At 31.6% G+C, this 26,352-nt stretch overlaps 1 protein-coding gene across 1 annotated transcript in view; it reads right to left on the bottom strand.

Moving 5' to 3' along the window:
• Nucleotides 1–26,352, bottom strand: part of LOC126881130 (U1 small nuclear ribonucleoprotein 70 kDa) — a 54,632-nt gene that overhangs the window by 26,993 nt on the left and 1,287 nt on the right. Inside the window, exons 2-4 of the mRNA XM_050645191.1 lie at nucleotides 16,164–16,346; nucleotides 16,045–16,107; nucleotides 12,257–12,338 (exon numbers count right to left, since the gene is read on the bottom strand). Coding sequence (XP_050501148.1) covers nucleotides 12,257–12,338; nucleotides 16,045–16,107; nucleotides 16,164–16,346 — 328 coding nt within the window. The remainder of the gene's footprint in view (nucleotides 1–12,256; nucleotides 12,339–16,044; nucleotides 16,108–16,163; nucleotides 16,347–26,352) is intronic.

Below are 26,352 nucleotides of genomic sequence, written 5' to 3' on the forward strand. Positions count from 1 at the left end.
ATTAAAAAGAAAATAAGTTTAGCACTTGATGTATGTTTAGAATTTAATTGAACTGTTTTTAATACATTTGGCCACATATGCAGTGATCCTGTATCTAACCTAGTAAAGCCTCTGTCCTCCCAAGTCTATTTCACCAGTCAGTCTTATCCATTGCCAGTTTGCTACACCGATTTTTCTAGCATCTTCGTCTACACCATCCGTCCACCAAGTTTTGGCCTACCTCTCCGTAATTTCTTCTTTAGATCCTGTCCATATTAGCCTTTTTGTTTTTATGATATCATGTCTCCTCCAAATATTCTTTATTTTATTCATAAAGTGAAAGAAAGCTAGCGCGCAACGCCGCTGGTTTGACAAGGTTGATAATTTTTTATGGAGAATTGGAGTTGTTACAGCAGTCATCTTGTCAAACCAGTGGCGTTGCCACTGCTTTCTTCCACTCTATCTCTGACACCTCGCAATTTTAACAGCACATTATGTCATTGTACTAGAAAAAAATTAGCTTTAATTTAATATAAAAAACATGCACCTAACACATGAACGAAATTTTGTTTCAAAAAAGAATTACTATTAATTTAATCAAAATTATTTGCAACGTAACTAAAAAATTGTTTAAAATTTGAATAACCGTTCTCATAATAATTTTGAGCTATTTACAAATCTACTTTTTAAAAATAAATCATTAAACTATAAAAGAACAACGTTGAAAGTTTACATCAAATATTATCTGAACCTACCCAACACACGAAACAATTCACTGTACTTTCTACAAGAGAATATGGGGAATTTCGTTGATAAGAAATATTAGAAAAACGCGTCAATAAAGAAAGTACAGCGAAATTGCGCAAACGCTGACGTTTCCGCGGATTTTTGGTCAAATTCCAGGTCTGATTGTGTTAAAATATGTATGTACGATACGATAAGTTAAGTAAGTCTTTAAAAGCTATATATTTGTTCATATTTAATAAGATATCTACACAGAGAATTGTACATAGGTTGAATTCAACCTTTCCTCAGTTTTACTTCATCTCAGTTTAGAACTAGTAGAATCGTTAAGTGCTATGTTTGGTCTGTACTTTTGTATGGTGCAGAAGTTAGAACACTAAAAGTATAGACCATGAACAGAAGTGAAGCACTGGAAATGTGGATTCGTAGGCTGATGCTGAATATAGCTTGGACAGTAAGAAAAACTGATGAGGAAGTCCTAAGGAGGGTCAACAAATATAGGGAATTGCTAAAGGCTGTTAAACACCAGAAAATGTCTTATCTGCGACATATAGTGAAGGGAGATCGACATAGAATACTACAACTTTTTCTTAAGGTGCCGAGACCGCTTGTCGATCGTTGGCTCTCATGTTGCCCAGCATATTAACAATCATTGTCTTATTTACAACCGCACGAAATTCAGTGCTAGTTTTCCCAAACCATTGGCGTAGGTTTTTAAGCCAAGAAGTTGTACGGCGGCCCACACTTCTTTTTCCCATTATTTTACCTTACATGACAAGGTGAAGTATGTCATATTTCTCTGGGTGACGCATTATATGATCGAAGTATTCCAATTTACGCCTTTTAACCGTGTTCACTACTTCACAACTTTTATTCAAACGTTGCAAAACCCTTTCGTTTGTGACTCTCTCTATCCAACTTATCTTCATAATACGTAGACCCACATCTCAAATGCTTCTAGGTTCTTCAAAAGCTATTCTGTTAAGGTCCATGCTTTAACCAAGTAAAGTAGTACTAGGAATACATAACATAGAACCATTCTTATGCAAAATTCCAAATTGAAATCATGACTGCAAAGGATCTTCTTAAATTTCATAAAACTTGTTCTTGCTTTGGCAATTCTACTTTTTATTTCTGTACTAGGGTTCCAGCTTTTATTAATATGAGTACCCAGATATACAAGATAACTTACGCGTTCAATTGAGCCATTACCAATTGTTACGTTATAGTTAATATTATTTATGGTTGCCTGTTTACTAATAACCACAAACTTTGTTTTTCTTGCGTTGAGTTTGAGTCCATATATCGCACAGATTGTCACCATTCGCTTCAATAACGCTTGAAGATGTTCAATTGATCCTGTCACTAACAAGGTGCCATCTGCGTACAACATAATACTACAACGCTCATACTTAAATGCAAAATAGAGGGCCGTAGAACTGTAAGAAGAGAAAACAAGTTTCTTGGTTAAAAAACATTCGTGAATGAACTCGAGACATCAAATGCAGGACAGTTATTCCATGCTGCATGAGATTGAGAAGCCTTCGCAATGGTGATAGCCAACGTCGGATAATTATGATATGGAACGTAAAGAAGAATGGTCTTCATTGCAATCGTTGCATGAGTTTTAGTATTTTCTGTCAGGAAATACGAAAGATTGGACGTGTATATTATGTCGGGATTGTACGAAGACTAGCAGAGTTCTATATCCTTGGGTTTTATTAAAAACTGCACAACTTGCACAGGGTTTTAAGAATGTTCTGGCTTCTGGCGCATTATCATGCATTGCTTAAAAATACTTTTTTTCTTCTCGGTACTCACAAAATATTTTTAGAACTTGAATGTAAAATTTGTCATTGCTTATGTCATCCGTTGGAGTGACTTCATGGTGTACGACACCTTAATCGACAAAAAAACAGACGTACCCATTGAATCATTATTTTATCTTGGTTTCAGCACAACTACTCTCGAGTTTAAACCAAATCTGTTGCTCGTAGCTCTCCCGTCATTTTCAACGATAACAAAAAACAACGAAACAAAAGCATTTATTACAAACTACAACTTCTTGTTAGTAAATAAATAAGAGTTTAGAAATCATGCATTTTTCTACAGAATCTATTATTCATATTGATTGTTCTTTTTTTATTGGGATTTCATGGTTTCCATAAAGTTTGTCTACTTTTGAACACAACTCCGTTATTCATTTTTATTTTGCCTCTCAGTTTGCTTTTCAAATGTTATCTTACTGTTCTTTATGATAATTTATGTTCTCTATCTTTTGATTTTGTGTAATATTTTTGTTACTACAACTTAGTCCCAAATCTTGCATGGTGGTTTAAATCAAGTTATCAATAACCAGTACCATCTCTGTTATCTACATACTAGCTTATGTAAAAATAGTAATCAGATTTACGCAAAATTTGGAAGATGTGTCATGATTACCTGGAAATTGACCTATTGAGGTATAAATGAAATATACCTACCCAACTACTTACGTCACAATTCAAGAAAACATCTTAATTGAAAAATTTCAATATCGAATATTATATTGTATTTCAGCACAGACTTGAAGATGTAGCTTATCCTTTTATTAGAGGTATTACCTGGTGCGCATTTACTTACTGAGCGCATACCAATTATAATTAAGTTTTAACTACCTAAGGTATCAATCAGATGGAACGGAAACATGGTTATGACAAATGCAATGAGAGAGTAATAGTATGTGAGGGGTGGCTATTACATAACGAGACTGACGCTGACGATTAGATAGATAAAGGGATTTAAAGAGGTGGCCTTCTGGCCTATTCCAGTGCGACCTTTTCAGATCTATTGTGGTCCTCTAGTCCTAGAAAACATTCTCTAAGCCTTAAGCGCTGCCTGACTATCTGTGAAGATGGCAACTGAACGGAACGTTCTTTCCTGCGTTGACGCTGACGAATAGTTATTATAACCTTGAATATTCACCCCTCCTCTATTTCTAAAAGGATCCATGCTACTCTTCCATTGTTAGAAATCTTCTTTTATCAGCTTTTTCAGGACACGTACAATTTCCTTCTTTCACAGCTTCAACGGACTCAAATAGTGTTTCTTTTGGTGCAGGTTTCAACTTCGTAAACAGACAGATACGCCGTTGTACAAGATCCGGTAAATAAAGCGGATGATCCAACTGGAATATTGTATTTAGCTAGAGACTTCAGAACGGGCCGATTTTTTACGGCGCCGTAAGAGCAGTAAAATGAAGCGTGAAAATGGGCCCCAAGGTGAGTGTAGTGGATGGCCAGACTGAGCTGTAAAATATCACGCACCAATATCGAACGGACCCATCTTCGGCGTCGTGTCGCAAACGAATGGACCTGGGTCCAAATGAAGAAATCTAGCCACAACAACGACCAAAACACTGTATTTACATTTCGCGACACGCCGTAATTTACATCCCCATCTGGCCATGCTTTTTACTGCTGCTACTGCCGCTTCATTTTACTGCTCTTACAGCGCCGTAAATTATCGCTTGCCTGGCCAATTCCTACGGTTTCGGCAACCATACGCAATAAACATTAATTGTCGTACGCTTCTTTCAATAAATTATATGTATAAATGAAGTTTTACTTATCATTTTACAAAGCAAGAATTACTGCTTTCAAAAAGAATGTTACACACTAGAAAGCTACATGGTCGCTGATGTTTGGCGCATGTGTACTTCTTGCATAGCAGCAACAATCTCGTTATTTAATAGCTACACTGTATTTTTTTTATATTTTACTGATGCAACTAATAAACTTGTTATTCCAAAATGCTCTCTTTTATGGTGCTCTCAAGTTCGTAACATATTAGTATTAATATAACACCAACTAGATCTAACGTGGATCTCGTTTGATGAAGATTACATGCATTTTTACTTAATATTGTGAATTTATGCTGTGGTTAGAAAAGAATACTATTTGAAGCTGTTTTTATCAATATTTTTAAATGAAGGCAAACTCTCTTTTTATAGGTTGTATAACACAGAAAGGTATCAAGATTCCTCGAGTAATTAAAGTCAGTAAAAAATTATGAGCCTATAGTGCTGTATTTCTGAGATATTTCGTCTATACTTTAGAATACAGATAAGAGTGATGATTTCAATTTGTAAAATCTAATCTAATACTCAGCCTAATATTATGATAATAAATGGAGGCACTATTTATTATTTATATAGATTTAAGCCATAAATATGGTTTTCAATGTATCTAGAGAGAAAATTGTTGTAGCGGCAACATTGTTTTTTCTATTGCACTACGAGGATGATTTTTCTGTGTCTTTGTGAGAAGTGTTCTCACTTTCTGCTGAAGACTTTCTATATTCGTTTTATACCACTTAACACTACCAAATAAGTAGCTAGACGTGGAATATGCGTCCGTATTTAATGATGAAAACATTATTTACTATTAAGAGCAAACAGTAGCGATCAACAGATAGCAACAAACGCGTTCCAAGATTGCGGCTCTAATTTTGAATATTTTGTCGAGATATTTGGCACACATATTCGTAATATAATAAAGAATGGCGGTACAGGGCCCAATTTCAGAAATATGTTAGTATGTGGAAATTACTCTATAACTAAATAAAATATTGAAAAAAGGAGCCTGTACCGCCATTAAGAAAGACAAAAAAATACACTTTCTTCAAATAAACTTTTTTATCCCGTGCCTAGATTTTGTGTCACATTGGAACTACTAAAATTTTTTTTATAACAAGAAATCGAACGTCACTGACTTGGCAGCATTTCGCGCCTATGTGTATAAAAATTATTGTTTTTGATAGTATAAACGTCACTGTCAGTGTCGAATTACCGACGCACTGTTGCCTCACTTTTGAAAGTTCGCAGAACTTTCGCAATCTTGGACCGTGTTTGTTGCTACCTGTTGATCGCTACTGTTGCTCTTAAGGTAAAATTGATATCCGTATGAACTCGGAAGATATTTCAGTTTTAATTTGTTTTTTCATCGAGGCTTCAAAGTATGACTGTAGATTGACAGGTGTGCGTCATTTCCACCCAACATTGATGGAGTAGCTGGCGTTGGAAGTTGATTAACTCAAAACTCATGACATTTTTGATGGTTTGGGCACGATTTAGTAGCACTCTCTACACTAAAACTTCTCTGTATTTTCAAAAGTGTTTTGCAGCATTATTTATACTATTTATATGTATTACTATTACTGTCTCATCCCCACTAAAAATGATACCGCTAAAAGAATCCTTTTTGGAGAAACATTGTGAAATATTTTATTGGGATTCCTTATTTGTTTGTAAAAATTTAAAAATTACTACAATCATGTTTTACTAGTTTTGACCCATATTTATGTTGTCAGAAGCTACAATTTTTGACGTTAACTTTGTCCCATTTTTCAAGATTTATTTTAGACAGAGAACTTATGATGACTGTTTTTGAAAAAGAAAAATTAAATAACTCGCTCCATCTGGTTGAACCCAAGGCTGAATAAGAAAAATTTCTGAACAACTATCCGAATTATCAGAGATTAAAAGAAGAAAAGAAAACTAACTGTAAATGACTTGAATCTAACTTTTTGCTAATTACCCCGCAAAAATATAAAAATTGTTATTTGTATGCAGGGTTCTTACCACACATACAAACCTATATAGCCAGCAATAAGCGGTAGTTTGGGGAAAATTCGGCACTACTTAGTTGCCTGCAGCTCGACTGTATAAAAAAAATAACAAAGAATTAATTTCGGGTTTGGTAATTTTTAGATTTACAGCTTGAAACAAAAGTTGCTGGCTACATAAAACTAATTGAATTTCAACATACCACATTTCTAAATATAATTGCTTTAGCTCAAAATGCAATATATACAGGCCCATACTTTAAAAACATAAAGAAAAATAATGCAAAATCACATATATTAAAAAAATTGACATTACCTTATTACCTCCATTACCTGATACCGACAGAATTTCTTTACAAATATTTTCTTAATGTTCATAAATTACCTACCACAGTTTAACTTTTTAACTTCCGAAAAAAAAAACAGTTTAGTCTCTACCCAGCATCTAGAAATCTAAAATCGTAATGCAAAAACTGCGTTGTGCAAAAATTCTTAGAATCAGGATTAACCTTATTTGGAATATCAAAAAAAGGAAAATAAAATCTCCATTCAAATTTCCTTTTCCATTGCTGGAAACATCTAATCTATTCTGTTAGGTCAGAACCAATATTAGTGTACAATCCACCAGTAAAGAAAAACAGCAAGCTGTAAGTAAATTATTGGTCGTGACAGACAAATTTTTTACGGTCGGAAATTCTTTGAATTGTTTTACTTTGAAACTTATAAAACGTCTGATTTAGACCAGGGGATTTAGAACAAAAAACACTCTAATAAATCAATTTTTTAATACAGCACCCATCTACTTGCATCTTTTTGCATTGTGCTTAAATACGTTTGGCATCGTGTTTGGCGACGCCAGGAAAAAAGTCTACAGTAGAAAAGAGGGTAGAAATACATACTTAAATAGTAAGTTTGGAAACTTTTATTACGGTCCGCCTTTAGGAGAAGTAATGCACTAGAGTAGAGGGTTAATCTACTGATTTTTTAAGGGGAACGGAAAAAAGGCAAAATTTTGACGCATGTCAAAATTTTCAATGTGTTTTAAATGTTAAAATAAAAATGTATACCATTTTTATTCAGTTGCAATGCGTAGCCAAAAATGTCTTAATTTTTACTTAGATTAGAGAGCGCAACCAGCACTCTTATCGACGCGACGATTTCACCTCTTGTTAGAGGCTCTTCAGAGAATGCATAGGTTGCTTTCTCTAATCCAGTAAATTTTTCGACATATATTAGTCCCACACTGCAACTGACTGAATGGATGAGGTGACTAGCGTCATCTGGCAGTTGAAAGATAAAGTTTTTCAATCCTAATGGCAACATTAATAATATTGAAAAATATTAAAAATATTACTAAAATATTTTTAAATTAAAAACTTATTGGTTTGCGTGAAAACTATAAAAAAACTTTATCTTTTTATCTTTTATCTTTGTTTTAAATGTATTCATTTTTTTCGAATCCTGAGAATAAATCCTTTTGAAAAATTTAAACGCAGAATGAAAGATTACATTATTAACGAGGACCGAAAGTCCTTGAAAACTTCTATACTGTTTATTTTAATAAGTTACAGGGGTGAAAATAAAAGAGAAAATTTAGTGTGATTTTTAATTGCAAATATTTCATTCAAAAGAAAATTTTTATTTATTCTAAGGGACTTTCGGCCCTCGGTAATAAATTAGTTTTTCATTCTGCGTTTAAATTTTTCAAAAATACTTATTAGTTTTCTCAAGGTTTGAAAAAAATTAATACATTTAAAACACCTTGAAAATTTTGACATGCGTCAAAATTTTGCATTTTGCTCCGTTCCCCTTAACACGTTGACGGACAGAACGTCTATAGACATCTAATTTCCATTGATGTAATGTTACACAACGTCTGTGTCAAATCTTTAAACGTTAATTTGACTGCCTTTTATTTAATGGAAATGTATCAAAATTTGCAGATATATGCATTTGCGGGAACAATACACGAATAGTCAATAAAAATTTAGTGTGATTTTTAATTGCAAAATTAAAAAAAAAATATGTTTATTAATTCTTTAAATAAAAAAAAAACAATTTTAATGGAAAATGCTTAAATTCTCTTGTTTTTTACAATGTAGAAACTTAAAACTTTTACAGATTGCAGCTAATTATATGAGCTATACATAATTTCATTTTTTACGTTAATTGTTTACGTTATGCTTCATAAATAAACAATAGTTTCAAATGTTTTGCTGATTCCGACTACTTTTCATGTTTGTACATCATATTATGTCTTATACATGTATTTTAATAAACATGACGATATATTTTAATGTTTGAAAAGTGTAACACTAAAAAGTAAAAAAAAAAAATGAAAAAAACATTTTTAAGAAACGCTTTTCTTTAGTTACGAGTGACTAAAATTAACATTATTATAAAAAAAAACCACTAAAAAGAAAAAAATTAAAAAAATTCAAACCGAAAGATTATTTGAAAAAAATTGTTAGACAGAATAAATATACAAAAATCTCACATATTTGTTAAAAAATTTAATATTCGTTAAAGAGAACCTTGGGTAGAAAACCGTTTATTCAATGAAGACGCGCCCCACGCTTTTCTTTAACGAATGTGTTAGATTTTTTCAATTTTTTAACAAATATGTGAGATTTTTGTATATTTAATCTGTAACAATTTTTTTCGAATAATCCTTCGGTTTGAATTTTTTTTATTTTTTTGCTTTTTAGTTGATTTTTTTATATTTTTAATTTTAGTCACTCGTAACTAAAGAAAAGTGTTTCTTAAAAATGTTTTTTTCATATTTTTTTATTCCCTATTCTACTTTGCAAAATACATATAGTGTCACAACACTTGCTTGTTGGGACCGTGCAAGTTCGGCAAAGCGACACCTATTTCTACGCTCTGCAACTTTATTCGCACTTTTAATTATATTGGCCAATTATATTAGTCCTGGTTACTGGATAATTGTCAAGGCCATAGTCCAAAAAAATAATAAGAAGAAAAAATAAGATTCAGGTTATGTTATTAAAACGTAAACAATTGTATGTAGTAAATAAAATTAGTTATTAAAATGCAGTACTGCAAGCAAAATACAATTAATTAAATTTACCTTTATATAATAATTGCATCTCATACCAATATTTTGGAGCAACATATAAATTCTCTTCTTCAATGACAGTAGATATGAAATGTACGTCAATTTGACAATTTCAATTGACAAGATGAATTATTTAAGAAAGTTGCAATATTTCTCCGCTATTTGCGCACGATCGTTTCTCAATTCCCTTCCAAGTACTTGCACACCGCGAATACATTTGACGCACTGTCCGTCAACGTGTTAATATACTGTACATGCAATTATGTATTTTCACCCATTTTTATATTGTAGACTTTTTCCCTGGCGTCATCCCAAACACAATTCAAAAAGTTGCAAGTCAACAGGTGTTGTATTTAAAAATCGATTAATTTTTTCCTAAATGTCCTAGTCTAATTGGAAGTTAATATCTAAGTAAAAAATGTAAATGGATGAAAATGTTAAGTCAGACATTCTATATCTACTTCTTGACTATTAATCAAATTAATAAGAGCAGTCTTTCACAGAAATGGTGGATAAAAGGAATGAAAACGTGGTAATATGCTTGACGGACAAAATAGCGTCGATTTTTTTGCAGTTAAAAGTGCAATATTACTTTCTAAATTATTAACACCAGTATAATTTTCTCAAGAATGCTTCATAAACAGCAATAAAAGGTGATATTATGCTTGACAGAAATAAAGAGGGTGTTTTGGCACCCGGATATTGAAACATTATAGATTTACAATATTGCATGTATCCGGCCCAATTCCTCAACATTTTCCGCAGTTTTAATCTTCTAATCAGACTTAAAAATATAATGGTGCTTGTAATATTGATTATCGATGCCAAATTTCATTTTATCAGATTTTACGACTATAAAACATGTCGGTCACATTCTTAAGTAATTCACATAAGTTAAAGCTTGCTTCTTTTTCTACTCTTCAAGAGACTGTAGACTATATCCCTCTTTAACACTTTTAGGCTATTTTGGTTGAATCTTACCTGCCTTCAGTATAGAGTTAACTTGGATCATTTTAATACACATTTCCATTAAATTTTCCATTTATATTAAAACTTTGTAAGTGGGTCCCTAGGAAAACAGTTCATTTGAATACATGAAATACTCAAATAGACTTATGCAATCAATACTCCATCAGACTAATCGCAACAACAAAACTCTTATTAGCAATTAAATGTAAACAATTAAAGAAAGAAAGAAAAAAAATCCAGAGCTTTAAAAGAAGTTTTCTTTAAATATCAATATCAAATTTTATCCAACTGTATTACTTCACATCCTATTATATGGTCGATAATTCTGTCTTGAGTTTTAGTTATAAATATTTGTACATTTATTTAGTAATTCTCTTTCAAAAATTTTTTGTGAAACAGGCTTTGCATAATACTCCCTAAACTTTCGGAGATACACGATAATCAAATCATACAAACCTAATGTTGACATTGGCATCCTATTTTAACGTCAATAAACATACATTATATATGCATATATTTTAAGAACATAGTATTGTTATCGTATACACAGTCATGGCGGAGGTAAAAAATATGTAATGTATTTGGTGATTGGCGGTTACACACATATTCAAAATATAGTATACATTGTAAACCATTACAATACATTATACCAACACAATTCCTGATGTTATTTGTTCTTGACGATTCTTTAATATTAGCGGTTTCACGTACCCACGGATATAAAGGCACTACTGTAGTTTTCTTTATAATGCGAACTTTTTTATTATTCATGTTCAGTTGTAAAAATTAAAAAATATATAATGTAATATGCAAGTTTACAGTTAAAAGTGACAAATAATAAATTAACAAAAGGTTTTTCCTTCAAGTAGTTGAATTTTATTGAATAAATGTCTGATGTCGATAAAAGTGTTCATGACACTATAGGTTTGTTCCAACACGACCGAGAACCGTCACGAAACGGTAACGCTCCTGCGCAGTAAACAAAATCCGTTCCAACAAAAATATGATCGTCATCGGATCGTCCTTCCCACTGTTCCAACAAGAATTATGATCTTTTAGTGACGGTTTCGTGATGATCATTTCAGTAATCGGGCCATAGCACATATCCCCCGGGGGAAATGTCTTGTGTGTTTAACATGCAAATCGAAAGAGGGAAAGCGGGAATCGTGATCGACTCAAAGCACACAAGCTGTCACCAACAAAAATGACAAATGATAATGATAGATAAATCAGTTATCAGTCAGATAACCATTCCAACATCGGTTTCCAAATTACCGTCATGGGACGATAACTGGGCGATACAATTACGAACATGCGCACAACAAACGGTACAAATAGTTTCGTGACGGTTTCTGGACCGTCCAAAGTTCATGTTGGAACAAACCTTATATAACCTAAATAAATATTTAAAAGTTGTGTTATGGGAAAAACAATGGGGAATACATTTACGTATTCTATTCAGAAATTGTAACATTAAGAAACGATTGCAAATGTATTTACATAAATGATATCGTTAAAGATTATCATCGATCAGAATCCATTTTAAATATTTTCATCTTTAATAACCATACCTACCCCATTCTATCTATAAAAATTATTACCTGGTTTATTGTACCATTTTTCTATTTAACCAAACAATGCCATATACTTACAGGTATTCTAAATATCCAAGTTCCTTTACTTGTTGCTATTGTAAAAGCCAACATAGAATGTTTAGAAATTATACTCAATGTAAAACAAACTAAAAAAAAATGTGGAAAAAGTATGTGGCCCATATATATTGATTGTACATAATGTGTATATAGATTATAAAAATGATTAAATAGTGTAAGTGGTATGATTGAAATTAAACTTTCATGCAGTTCTACTGGATATACTTACAGTGCATGTCCCTTTCATGTTCATATTCAATAAATGCATACCCTCTCGGTTTACCATTTATGCTGTTATGAATCAAAACGATCTGAAATAACAAAAAGCAAAATTAATATTTAATTCAACGAAATGGCTAGTTACAATTAACACGTTGACGAACAGAACATCTATATATGTCTAATTTCCATTGATGTAATGTGACACAACGTCTATAGACGTTGCATTTTTCCCTATTCTACTTTGTAAAATACATATGCTTATACAACACAACACATGCTTACACAACACATGCTTATACAATTGACACACTGTCCGTCAACATGTTAACAATAAAATGTATAATAAGTTTTTAAGTCATTAAAGTGACAATTTACCTAAACTTTATTTGATATTCAAAGACAAAAAAAAAGAACAAAAACTATCAAATGAAGACCTAAGTGGAAGAAGGGGGTATGTAACATTTTCTAAAATCTTGAGTTTCTTAGTGAATGAACGTAACTAGCATATGCCACTTTTAACTTTAAGAGAAAAATTACAGAAGACCTTTTTTTTCCAATGATCAAAAAACCTAAAATAATGAAGCCGGGTTGAAAAAATTGAGTTTTTTAATTTGTTCAAAATTTTTTTTTTAATAAATGTAGCTAAATAACTACGAAACTATGACATTTAGATATAGGGAATATAACACGAAAAATAATCAGCATTTCTTAAGGACTTCCAAACGCAAAAATATACAGGGTGGTCCATTTGAAATAAGAAAATGCATTAGATTTACAGAAAAACGGAAGTTCTGACAACAATGTAACTGTCACTATTATATCGGTCGCATTAGAAAACCCTTTGTTACCAAAATCTATAAAAAATTGTACAAGCCCTTTCCAAGATAATTGAGGTTTTCCATACATAAAACTAACTCTGTATAATACACTCCATTTAATAATACAAGGCAAGGTAGACGAAAGAAGAAACGCCAGGTCAAAGAAGAAAGGCCAGGTTGAAGAACACTGTCATGGCTTAGACACCTGTGAGAATGGTTTAACAGATCCTCTGCATCCCTTTACCGAGCTGCCATTAACAACATTACTATAGCCAATTTGATAGCCAACGCTCAATAATTGAGCACAGCACATGAAGAAGATTATTTTGTGTTCAATTACATTAATTTTCTGTAAAACTGATTATGGAGTATTATTTCATGCCACATGCCCCCTTCATCCATTCAGATAAAGGATAGTTATACAAACTAAAATTAACACATTCGCGGTCATGACTGCATATGAAGTCATTTACTCCATAAGGATACGTGTATAAAATGACAGCGTGTCCGCGAATGTGTTAATGGAAGAAGGCGGTATGTACAGTTTTTATTATTTTTAGAAAAAATACTAAAAATAAAAACAAATTATCAATATTTCAGTCGGAAAAATGAAAGAATACCCATGAACGATCACATCAATCACTTATTTTGTATTTGCTGTCTTTTTCTATAAATAACAAACGTTTGTGATGTGATTGTTTATGGGTATTCTTTCATTTTTCCGACTGTATATGTAAAGGAATGCTTATAGCAATATAAATAAAACCAAATAACACAAACAATATGTTCATGATAAAAGTAGAGAAATAAAAACTTTAACTGCCCATATCTAAAAAGGTAGGCTTTGTAACATACCTCCTTCTTCCACTTATGTCTTCAAATGATAGAGGTAATACTGAACACATTTTCATCAATTTTGAACAGATTCTGTAATTTTTCTACTGCTAAAAAAAGCAAAAATATTGCAGTGGCTTTTGGAGAAACAATGTTTGCGGACAATATGGTGAAAAGAGAGCTAACTACTATATTTAGGAATAAATGGAAATATGGGAATAAACCAAAATTTTAAATAAAAATAACTTGTTCTCAAATTTTAGAAATTTCCATATAATGGATACCAGAAATGTCACAAGAAAATAGTTGCAGAACCAAATAACCGAATATTCTAGTTCAACCTAGAGTGAATTAAATACTATCGAACTTGTAGGGGCTCAAAAGAAAAGTTCTGAGACAAAATTTAAATTTCTGAAAGTTTAAATTCAGCATTTTTTAGGCATATTTCAAAATATTTGTTGCCACAACTCAAAACAGAAATTTCGTGTTATAGTTAAATATTGTGTTTATATGTGATTGGCCACAGTTGATTGTTATGACAGTTACAATTTTACCTAAAAAAATTGACGTTTTGATTTCCACTCCTGAAATTGTTTTCGAAAAAGATTATTTTTAAGCCATTTACATTCAGTAAGTTAAAATAAATGTTAGTGGGGTGAAATAGATAGTAGTATTTTTTTTACTACCGTCACTGGATATCCACAAGTTAATTTAGCATCAATATTTAACATAAAAGATATTTAATATCTAATATGGGGTTTTTAGATGCAAAATAAAAGAAAAATCAAATGTAAATTTTATATAAAACTAATTTTTTTTGTAAACAATATCCAAAGTGGAGATCCAAACTCCAACAACAAATAATGTAAAATGTGAATTTTATTAATTGTCAATAATCCCATATACAGTAGAACCCCGATTATCGGTGCACCTCAGGACCGGACACAGCACGGATAATTGAAAAGCACAGATAATCCAAACATTTATTTCTTATATAATACATATGTACGTATATACACACATATATGTACCTACCATAAACATGATAGGAAAAATAAATCTCTCATTATGGGTCTCCCTCTCGGCGTATAGGGTTTCTGCTGAGTGATTTACGGTGACATTATTTTAATAAAACCTCGAAAATGCAATTTGAGTAATAGAAAATCATAGCAAGGATAATGCGCAGCCCGAATAATCGGGGTTCTACTGTACTTAAATACAAAATGACCAATTGAAATCTGATAGACGCAACTCACATGAACAATCTCTCAAGCTCTATATAGCAGTACAGTAGAGTGTCGATAATCCGAACTAATTGGTACAGAGGTAGTTCGGATTATCAAATTGTTCGGATTATCGAACATATGTTCAAAATACATACAAAGCTCATAAACATAGTACATATTTATTATGTACATACGTTTTAGTTACAAGGAATAAAACACCTGCATAATAAACAAATATATTGTATGTATTTCTGCATAAACAAAACAAAAATCCGCGCTCATATTTTGCCCATATTGTCATATTAAATCCAAAAATTCTGTCCGCGATCATATTTTTTAATTTCATAATTTTTTTTGCATTCGGATTAGCGATCGTTCGGATTACCAGGGTTCGGATTATCGACGCTCTACTGTATAATTTATTTTGGCATCCAAAATTTGTAATGCTCTTTGGATCTACCATATTTTGGAAAAAAAATCAAATTAATACTTCAACAGTCCATAATTTTTAAAATAATAAATATAACAATAATTATTAATATTAACCCCGGAGCAGTGGCGCCTTTAGAAAAAATCTCACATTTTATTCTTTTCTGTGATAACTCGATGAAAAATTTTGCTACATGATTTTGCACTGGTAACTGCCTCGAGAAAAATAATTGTAGTAATGCGTGGGATTTTTTTATTTTTTTTTTGGAATTTATGGCTTTGGTGAGAACCAATTAGCTTCAAAATTGTTAGAAATAGACATTTTTAACATAACAAGTAAATAAAAGTATTATAAAACAGAAATTTGTTAATTCGTATTTTAACTTTGTATTGAGATTTTTTCTCTACGCGCGACTACTTACGTGACAGAAGTGAGCGCAACTGCTCCCGGGTTAATAAAGGATGAAATGAATTCAGAAAATACAAACCTTTTTAATAGGTCCATAAACTTCAAATTCTCTGCGAAGTTTTGATTCCGAAGTGTCATAATTCTAAAACATATTACCAATCAGATAAAAGAATATATACACACAATAAAAATACCTACGATTCTAGCAATAAATAGGGTTTTGAATGGATCTGTTGTATTATTGGGTGCTGCAGTAGGATTCCACATAGCAATTTCCTGTTCCAGTTTGTATGCAACTTGTTCAGCTCTTTCCCTGCGTCTCCTTTCTAACCGTTCTTCCCTCGTTTCCACTCTTGTTGGTGGAGGTGTGTCTTTAGGATCCTAAATAAATATTTTATTATATATTATTATTTTAATATACTTAGTTTATATATAAACAATTTCAAATTAGATGGATGGTTGATAGGTAAAAAAGATAAAAACCCACAAATCAACTTTTTTCAGGAAGTTGAAAAAAAGTTCCATTTAAGTAATTTGATGAGGAATTTATCTAATAATTTATTTCATTAATTTATAGATCAATTGAGGCCTATAGAATCAAAACCTGCTAGATCCATGTTTTGAAATTTTTCAGGAGGCTATAAAAACATTAAAAATGTAAATTTTCCAAAAAGTATCTGGAAATTTCTCAATCAAAGGGGCATCAATAAATAACATAAAGTTTTCTGCATGCCCCTTACATCTTTAGAAATTTGTACTTTTAGTTTGGATTTAGCAGAACGAAAAATTTAGGATTTAGCAGGTTTTGATTCTGATGGGCGCAATTCTAGGGTGCTCAGTAAAAAGTAAAAAATTAGTGATGTAAGAAGAGAATATTCTCGAGAACAAGAATATTCTCGGCGAGAATTTTCTATATTTACAAAAACCGAAATAAAAATAAAACTAGATATGGATCAAATTATTATGTTTAATTATTATATTTATTATATTATATTATTATATTTAAAAAATATGTATTTGTTTTTGCCAATTCACCTACTAACTAATTTTTATACAAAGTAGCTGGGGCTGAGAAATCCCATGAACCATTAGCTAGGGTGTTTACAGTGTCAGTATTTATTGTTTTGGTGCTATATATTAACGCGCAAATATTTAGAATAGTGTTCATTTAAGCAGAGAAGACAAGTTGATGGAACTGAGTTTATAGATAATTTAGCAACTTTAAAATATGGTGATGACTCGGCTGAAATAATGTCAGATTTGGCACTTTATCAGTCTAAGGAGGGATTTTTTGGAAAACTATATCGATACCTAAACTTCAAAACCTCTCAACTGAAAATCTACAATTGTACTTTACGGACAAAAAACTATTTATAGCAGTAAATTGACGAAGAAAATCTTTGTCTTTTTGTTTTATTAAGGTCTCAACTCAACGCAGAAGGCATTAAAAAAAGGTGGCAGGAGTTCTGATACATAAAAAAAGACCATAATATGAAAAATGAACAAAAACAGTTGAGAGGTTTTGGAGTTTAGGTATCGATATGTTGTAAAATCAATTGAAAATCAATTGTCATTTATCCCACACATTAACAATTTGTCAAATAAAGCATACCGTAATCTAGGTTTTATCACAAGAAACTCTCGAGATCTTACTTTCGTCCGTAGCATCCTGTCTTATGCTTCTATAGTATGGTCACCATACTATTTTAACCATATTTACACCCTTGAAAAAATTCAAAATAAGTTTCTCCAGATTTGTGCTTATAGATTAAACTTAAAGAACATGTCTTCAGTGGAATTAAGGTCAAGGCTAAATATCAGTTCCTTAGAAGACTACAGAACTAAATGTGACTTAATTTTTCTCTATAAACTAATTGATCATACCACTGACTGTTCTGATTTATTAAGTCTTATCAACTTTAGATGTAGCACTAGAGTTCTTAGAGACATGCCCGCATTTTCTATAAAACACTATCACACCAACTATGGCAAATTCTCTCCAATTAACAGGATTCAGACACTGGGAAATGACTTTAGTCAATCTTATAATCTGGTGGATACAAGATTTGTAAGATTTAAGCACTGCCTGACTGAGTGTGTAAGGAATCGAAGATGAGTGACCTTTACCTTGGGAGTCTTCATTTCATTTGATTTTAATTGTCAGAGATTTTCATTTTAATAATATTTTCAGGAAATTTAATTTACTTAAATTATAATCATTTGTTTAACAATATTTATTAATTATTTAATACTTAGTTTAGTATTTGTGTTATGGTTAGGATACTTTATTTGTTATTTGTAAAAATAAATAAATAAAAGAAAAACTAGACCCAATCATATGGAGGAAAGGTACATGTTTTGGAACAAAATTAACTAAAATAGCAGTTGATATATTAAGCATGTCTTCATCCATTGCAGCGACTGAAAGAAGTTTCAGTACTTATAGTTTTTTTATCCACTCATCTAAAAGATACCAGCTTACTGCTGAACGGGCTGGTAAGGTAACTTTTATTGCTCACAATTTAAAATTGTTAGATGTAGACCAATCCATGACTGAGCTGGCGACTTGTGAAAAACAAAATCCCACAACTTCCCATCAGTACATTGAAATGCTGAATCTAGATGACCAGGATGAGCTAATGATAGACATAGATTCTGAATCTAAGGCCTCATCTTTTTCATTTTTTTATCAAATACATTTTGTGTTTTCTGTTGTTTTTGTATTTATTATTATTATTATACAATAAATTTGAGCAGGGGTCGCGAAACCCATATGCCCATTAGACTACAATATTATTATATAGTATGCATGAAATGTTAAATTAAATAGTTACATTAAAATAGATACATATTATGCAAACTAACTAAGTAAATAAATATAACTAAAATACAAAAACATAGCACATAGGGAGCAAGTGTTTGGTACAAATTAAATGTTCAATTTTGGAACAAGTGGTCATCCAGTTTCTTTTTAAAAACATTGACAGATGGAGCATCTATAACCTCAGCCGGAAGGCTGTTCCATGTCGAGAACACTCGATTGCAAAGAAAAAATTGCCTTGTTGTTGTAAAAAAAGTTTCCTTTTTAAGCTTAAGTTTGTGGCCACGAAGACGATTGTCATTGTCTAGTATAAACATATCTCTCATATTTCCGAAGTTGTATTTTAATATTCGAAATGTAATAATTAAATCCCCTCGAAGTCGACGTTGTTCGAATGTAGTAAGATTAGCCATATTCAGTCTTTCTGTATATGTAGGTCTTGAGCGACCAAAAGACATCCTAGTGCACTTCCGTTGTACGTTTTCGAGAATATTACGATCGCGCACTAATACCGGATACCAAACAGTTCCGCAATATTCCAGAACTGGACGAATGTACAGTTTATACAGATGAACTGAGTTTATGAATGACACTTTTGCAAACGTTTTATTCAGTAGGTATAATTTACTGTTAGCGTTTTTAGAAATATGAAAAATATGTTCCGACCAACTTAGATTGTTATTAATTATAACACCTAGATCATTATGTGATTTCACTGATCTTAACACGCGCCCATTAATAGAGTAAGGAAGATACGGATTATTTTTACCCATGTGAAGAACTACACATTTGTCCACATTAAGAGGCAGCATCCAAGTAGAGCACCATTCCGATATGCAATCAAGATCATCTTGTAGTAACTGGAAATTTACGGAGGGATCAGAAAATAGCTTCGTGTCATCTGCATAGAAAGCTTTGCTGCATTTAATGTGAAATTGTAGATCACTGGAATATGCTATGAATAAAAGTGGACCCAAAACTGATCCTTGCGGTACCCCACTCAAAACCGTTCTCTCGACTGAGAAAGAGTCCCCAACTCTAACACAAAATTTTCTATCTGTTAAATACGCGTCGATCCATTTCAGTAATTGACCACGGATACCAAGGTGTTCCAATTTATGTAATAGTCTTCGCTTTGGAACTCGATCAAAAGCTTTAGCAAAATCGAGGTAAATAATGTCTACCGGGGTTTTTCTGTCTAATGCTCTTGACCATTCATTGACACACCAAAGAAGATTTGTCATTGTAGAACGTCCTTTGACAAAACCATGCTGCTGTTCTGGTATAACCAATTCGTTTTGCAGAAAATCAGAAATTGTCTCGGCAATAATAGATTCCATTATCTTAGACACTATAGGTGTTAAGCTGATAGGACGGTAGTTATTAGAATCCAATTTGTTCCCTTTTTTAAAAATCGGTGTTACAGATGCGGTTTTCCATATGGGAGGCAAAATATGTGTGGTGAATGATAAGGACATAATCACATATAGTGGGTAAGCTAAAGCATCGGAACATTTCTTTAAAAATAAAGAAGATATTAAGTCGAGACCAGGAGACGAATTATTTTTTAGATTTTGAAGATGATATTTAACTTTATCAGGAGTAATGATAATATTTTCTTCATATATAAAGAACACTGTTGTTTCGTCTCATAATTTTGTATATAATTTCATGATTTTTAATACCCTCTTTCATCTTTAACAATATCCATAAGAGCGTCATAGGGTTCATTCTCAGAAAATTCTCCATATCGAGAATATTTTCCGATTTTTCATTCTCGATAATTTTCCAACACTAGTCAAAATATAATTTGTGTCGAAAAAGACTATATTATCTTTACCTTGGTATCAATAGAACAAGTCAATATAAAATTATTTGGCCGTAGATAAAATTGGTAGTAAATATGCCAATTAAGTATCGTTTTTTGCTTCTCCTGAAAACTTGACTAAATTGACTCATACTTCTTTTACTGAGCACTCTAGAATTATTGATCTACAATGGAATCCAAAACATAAGAAATATTATAATGAAATTTAAAAAATGATACATGGATAACAACAGCTGAAGAATGAAGATGTACAGCTGGTTCCTAAAAAACTGATACAACTCTTAGTAAGATTTGATCATTTTGAGCAGTGTATGATTGGTCTGACATTATATTATATTTATTATGACAGACAAATAATAAAATAAACAAACAAACAGCCATTTTTTGAGATTGAAGTTACCTGACAAATTTTAAGATTTGGCAGTGACAGTGACAGTATGTAAATAATAAGTATTTATCCTTCAAAATATAATAAATTAAATATAATTAAACTCATATTCATTATATCACACCTCATCAAAAGCTTTTTACAAGAACATAGTCAGCCATTTTGATATGGCTTAGAGCCAGACTACATCAAGATCGCCTATAAATCGTGCTGGTAATTGCCTTGCAGCGAGACCAAAAACAAAAACAAAAAGAAGAAGAAAGTACACTGCTCAATTTTCTACAAAATACGCTATAAGAGTCGTATCAGTTTTTTTGGAACCAGCTGTACCTCTGAAGAAGCAAAGAAAAATATTGATAGCTTGCTTGCCAGTTTCCGAAAAGAAGAGGCAAAAAGTACCAAATTGACAGGGTACAGGAGAAGGTAGTTTTTTCAAAATTCTTACCAAACTAACAATAATTACTGTTTACTTTTTTATGAACCAATGAACAATATGTGTCTACTCTCTATTCGGTAGGGATACACCGGTCACGGATTAATAAAGAAACAAACGAATCGGCAGGTCGATTGTAATATTTTAGGTATACCAGTAACATAAGCGTAGACCTCGGGTGCGTAGAGGGCCAATATCTATTTAATTATTGAATTTTTAGTAATTTTTTGATTAAAATTTAATAAACAGGATAATTTAAGGAAAAATAATAAGATAAATAATAAAATACAATGCACCCTTGTTAGAAATACCTTTCTTAGCAAAAACTTAATACTAACTTAGGAGTAAGATTATGCAAAACACCTGACTAGAACATTTTCCCGAGCAGATGCGAAGAGACTTCCTTGACTAAAAGAACAATTAGGATTTACCCGCAAGTAATATTTTAAATACGAAAAAATATATAGATTAGTGCCGATTCGATATGCGCTCTACCATCCAATATGCGGTCTACCGCAGAGTAACTAATTCGTTATGTGGTCTATCACAGAGTAGTTATTTCGATATGCGGCCACCACTAAATAATGTTAATGCATTCAGTAAATTTTGCAACTACTCGTATATACAGTATGGTGCAAATGAAAGGAATAAATTCTTTATTTCGTAAACCGATGACATTAGGGAAAATCCCGAAACAGGTCGATTTTTGTTTTTAAATTATGATATTTTGAATGAAGTAAAAGACAGACGTACTCTCAATCATGTATTGTAACTTCCGACGACCGGTTTCGCTCTCTAAAGTATGCAGAGCATCTTCAGGTCAACGGTTACAAGTAACTAAATGATTCAGTTACAAGGAGGTACTACCTCAGTATTCATTAACATGATGTATCTGCTTAAGTTATGCAAACGGGATATGGTGGAATAGACGGAGAATGTTGCAAAGGTAAACAAGTTTATGGAATTTGGGAATTTTTGAGGGTGAAGAGATAGTTGGTGAAAGACAACCAACAAATCTGTACCTGTTATTTTGTTTGTGAAGTAGACTAAAGTGAATGCCATATATACAATTTTTTTAAAATGTGATGGTTTTAAAGATTTTTATTTCTATTTATTAAAAGATTTTTGTTTTTATTTATATTTATTAAAGACTTCTATTTATTAGTGTATGTGTTAGTGTAAGACTAACAACGTTTGGATCAAAACGGGTCGATATCTAATATATATGTTAGATGTGGACGTGCAGCTGTAACCTAAATTGCTAAAGTCAATACTCCTTGATGTTTTAATGAGAGGAGTAGTGGTCGTAAAAAGGATGAAACATCGGAAAGCTTAAAAATTGTAGCTAAAAGGGTATATTAGCAGTCATATAGTAATAACAGTAATAAATGTGAATTGATAGACAACAATGTAGGTACATGAAATTGAGATATAAATTAAAGGGTGAGAATTAGAGTAGAAAAGAAAAGAAAGGAAGGGATTAAAATTCAGTTGAAAGTAATTGATTGTAAATTGAGACTATGTATTATTGATATAAGCAGTGAAGAAACATTAATAAACTATTGAAACAGATAAAAGAAAGGAATAGTAATAAAATATATTTTGGGGGTATACCTACAATGTGTTTTAAAATCTGTCAATAAACCCATTCAACATATGATATTTTGGCATATATATCATACTAGTGTCGTCATCCATCTGGGGGTGATGACGTAATCGATGATTTTTTTAAATGAGAATAGGGGTCGAGTGCTAGCTCATTTGAAAGGTCATTAAATTCACTATTTAGTCATATAAACATTTACACAATTATTTGTACAGGGCGTGCAAAAAAATTTTTAATGAAATTATTTGACAAAAAAGAAGAATGTATGTAGTTTATTTAATTCAAAATACATTTTACTGTTGCCCAGAAACAGAAAAAATGTTTATTTCAAAAATAAACATTGCTTTTCGATTAAATTCAATGTTCAAGCCAGCTCCCGCCAGCCACCTGTTTCTTAGGAAGTTTGAACATTTAATTTAAGCGAAAAACAATGTTTATTTGTGATATAAACATTTTTTTACTGATTTCTAACAGCAATAAAATGTATTTTAAATTAAATAAATTATATAGATTCTTCTTTTTTTGTCAAATAATTTAAATTAAAAAAATTTTTTGGGCGCCCTGTATAAACAATTATGTAAATGTTTATATTAATAAATAGAGAATTGAATGATCTTCCAAATGAGCTAGCACACGACCCCTATTCTCATTTAAAAAAATCATCGATTACTTCATCACGCCCATATGGATGACGTTACTAGTATGACATTTATGGCAAAATATCATAATTTAAAAATAAAAATCGACCTGTTTCAGGATTTTTCCTTAAAGTCGCCGGTTTACGAAATAACGAATTTATTCCTTTCATTTGCACCATACTGTATAGTAACAAAATAAAGCTCACTTTTTGACCTATTTTAATTACGGTAACTGTCTTGGCATTTTAATTATTCAAGTGAAAGTACTTAATTACCCAAATAGGTGCAAAACCAAATTAGAGAAAGTATGACAAACTAATGCAATTTTAATAGGTAATTTAACTAAATGGGTCGACAAACAAATCAGGAATGCTATAAGAAACTATAAGGACATTTGTTATCTTCCAGTTGAATTTATTCTGTCGAATTGGTAACGCCTTATATTGTGTGCAACAACGCGTGTGCGATGCTTTAGAAATTAGCGAATCAAAATTAAGATCTACAATTAAAAACGAGAATAGTGAAGTGCCGGGAAACGATCACCACCATACTCGCCTGTTATTAAAAACGAACGATATGTTCGAAGGACGAAAATTTCAAATTCGTAATATCATATATCAAATGCGTGCAAATAAGGAACATGTGACTTTAGATACAATTTTACTTAAGTTAAAAGAGAGGAAATTTGGTGACATCGGCAGAACAAGTTTATGGCAAGTCCTACATAACATAGGATTCAAATTTAAAAAAGAGGATAACAGAAAAGCGCTTTGTGAAAGAAGTTCTGTTGTACACAAGAGAATTGAGTTTCTGAGAAAATATAACAAATTTAAAGAAGAAGGGTCAACTTTTGTATATTTAGACGAAACATGGATATTTTCTAAGGGTGCTACCAAGAGAATATGGCAAGATGACAACATAAAATCGATCAAGCATACTAGTGGAGAAGGGAAGCGACATATAATTCTGCACGCGGGAGGGAAGACAGGCTTTATAGAAGGTGCTGATTTAATATTTTCGTCTACATCAAAAAACAGTGACTATCATGACAATATGAACACGGAAATGTTTGTGAAATGGTTGCGTGAAAAACTTCTTCCCGGATTAAGTGAGCCCAGCGTAATTATTTTAGACAATGCGCCTTATCATTCAGAAATACTAAACAAAAGTCCAACAAATTCGTGGAATGTAGATAAGATTAAAGAATGGCTAACAAATGAACGCATATATATTCCACAGCATATATTAAAGTCTGAGTTGTTATGTTTGGCAAAAGAACATGCAAAACCAAAAATCTTTGTGGTGGATCAGGTTATTGAAAGTTACGGGCATCAAGTTTTACGTCTTCCACCATACCACTGCCAGTTTAATCCCATCGAATATATATGGGGAATAGCAAAACAATATTACGACAACCATATTGGGCCTAATGGGTATACAGACGAAGCGGTTTGGGAAACTTGGCGAGAAGCACTTTCAATTGCAACTCCAGAAGTATGGCGGAACTGTATATACAAGTGCGAAAAATTAATTGAAGATTGGTGGATTCGTGAAAATAAAATTAACGAAATAAGCCCAATCATAATAACAATTAACGGTGACGACAGCGATGATGATGACAGCGATGGCGATGATAGTGTGAACAATAACGACTAAATCATTTTAGTAAAAAAAATTGGTACATATATTGACTTAATAATATTTAGCATTTTACTTAAATATTTGATGTTTACATAATGCCCTGCTGTAGGATTACCGGATCCTTTTCAAGGCGTGATCATTTTAGTAGGTGTGATTTGTTTGAAATCGAAACTATTTGTAGATATTGTAGGTACATACGTAATATTATAATATTGTTTTTAATAATTTTTATTTACGGGAAAAATACCCCATTATACATATAAACTATAAAATATACATGACTAACATAGAAAACATGCGATCTGAAAAAAAAATAAAACAAGCTAAAATTAGTTTACAATGTCATATAATTGCTTTTTACACGCGTCAATTGACTTTAATTTAAAAACATCCAACGTCAATATATCACTTAAATTGATTGTGACTTTATAGAAAACCATTTTAGAGATTAAATTAAAACATCAACAATACAGCAACGTTTAGCCTTCTACCTTTTATAAGTTATAATTTGTTTTATTTTTATTATATTGATATTCATGCAACAATTAATAATAGGTATATTGATTTTTGGCTACGGATAATGAACTGTTATAAAGAATCATGAAATTATCTCGTTTAGGCTTCTGAGGCTATACAAACACCTAAAATTTAAAATTATTTGATTTATATAAGAACCTCCTAAAATAAAAAATTACTGCGCCCATGTGTAGATAGTCAAACTACAGCGGACCATTAAATTCGTTCATTTCTTTCTTAATCCATGACCGGTGTAAGTCTACCGAATAGACTTTAAATGGTTTGCTTTTTCCCCTATAGCATTTCTTTTAGACGTAGATGAACATAGAACAATAATTATTATAGAGTTGTTTTGTTATGACTTCAAAACAATTTCCTTATTCAATGTGTTTTTGATGTTTTATTTTAATTTCTTTCTATTCTTAATAAATTGAATAAGAAAAAAAGTCCAGCAGTGATACCAGATTCTTTGCTACCATAGTAGAACAGACACTAAAATAAAATGGGCAGAAGATA

The sequence above is a fragment of the Diabrotica virgifera genome, chromosome 3 (genome assembly GCF_917563875.1).
Source record: "Diabrotica virgifera virgifera chromosome 3, PGI_DIABVI_V3a".
NCBI lineage: Eukaryota > Metazoa > Arthropoda > Insecta > Coleoptera > Chrysomelidae > Diabrotica > Diabrotica virgifera.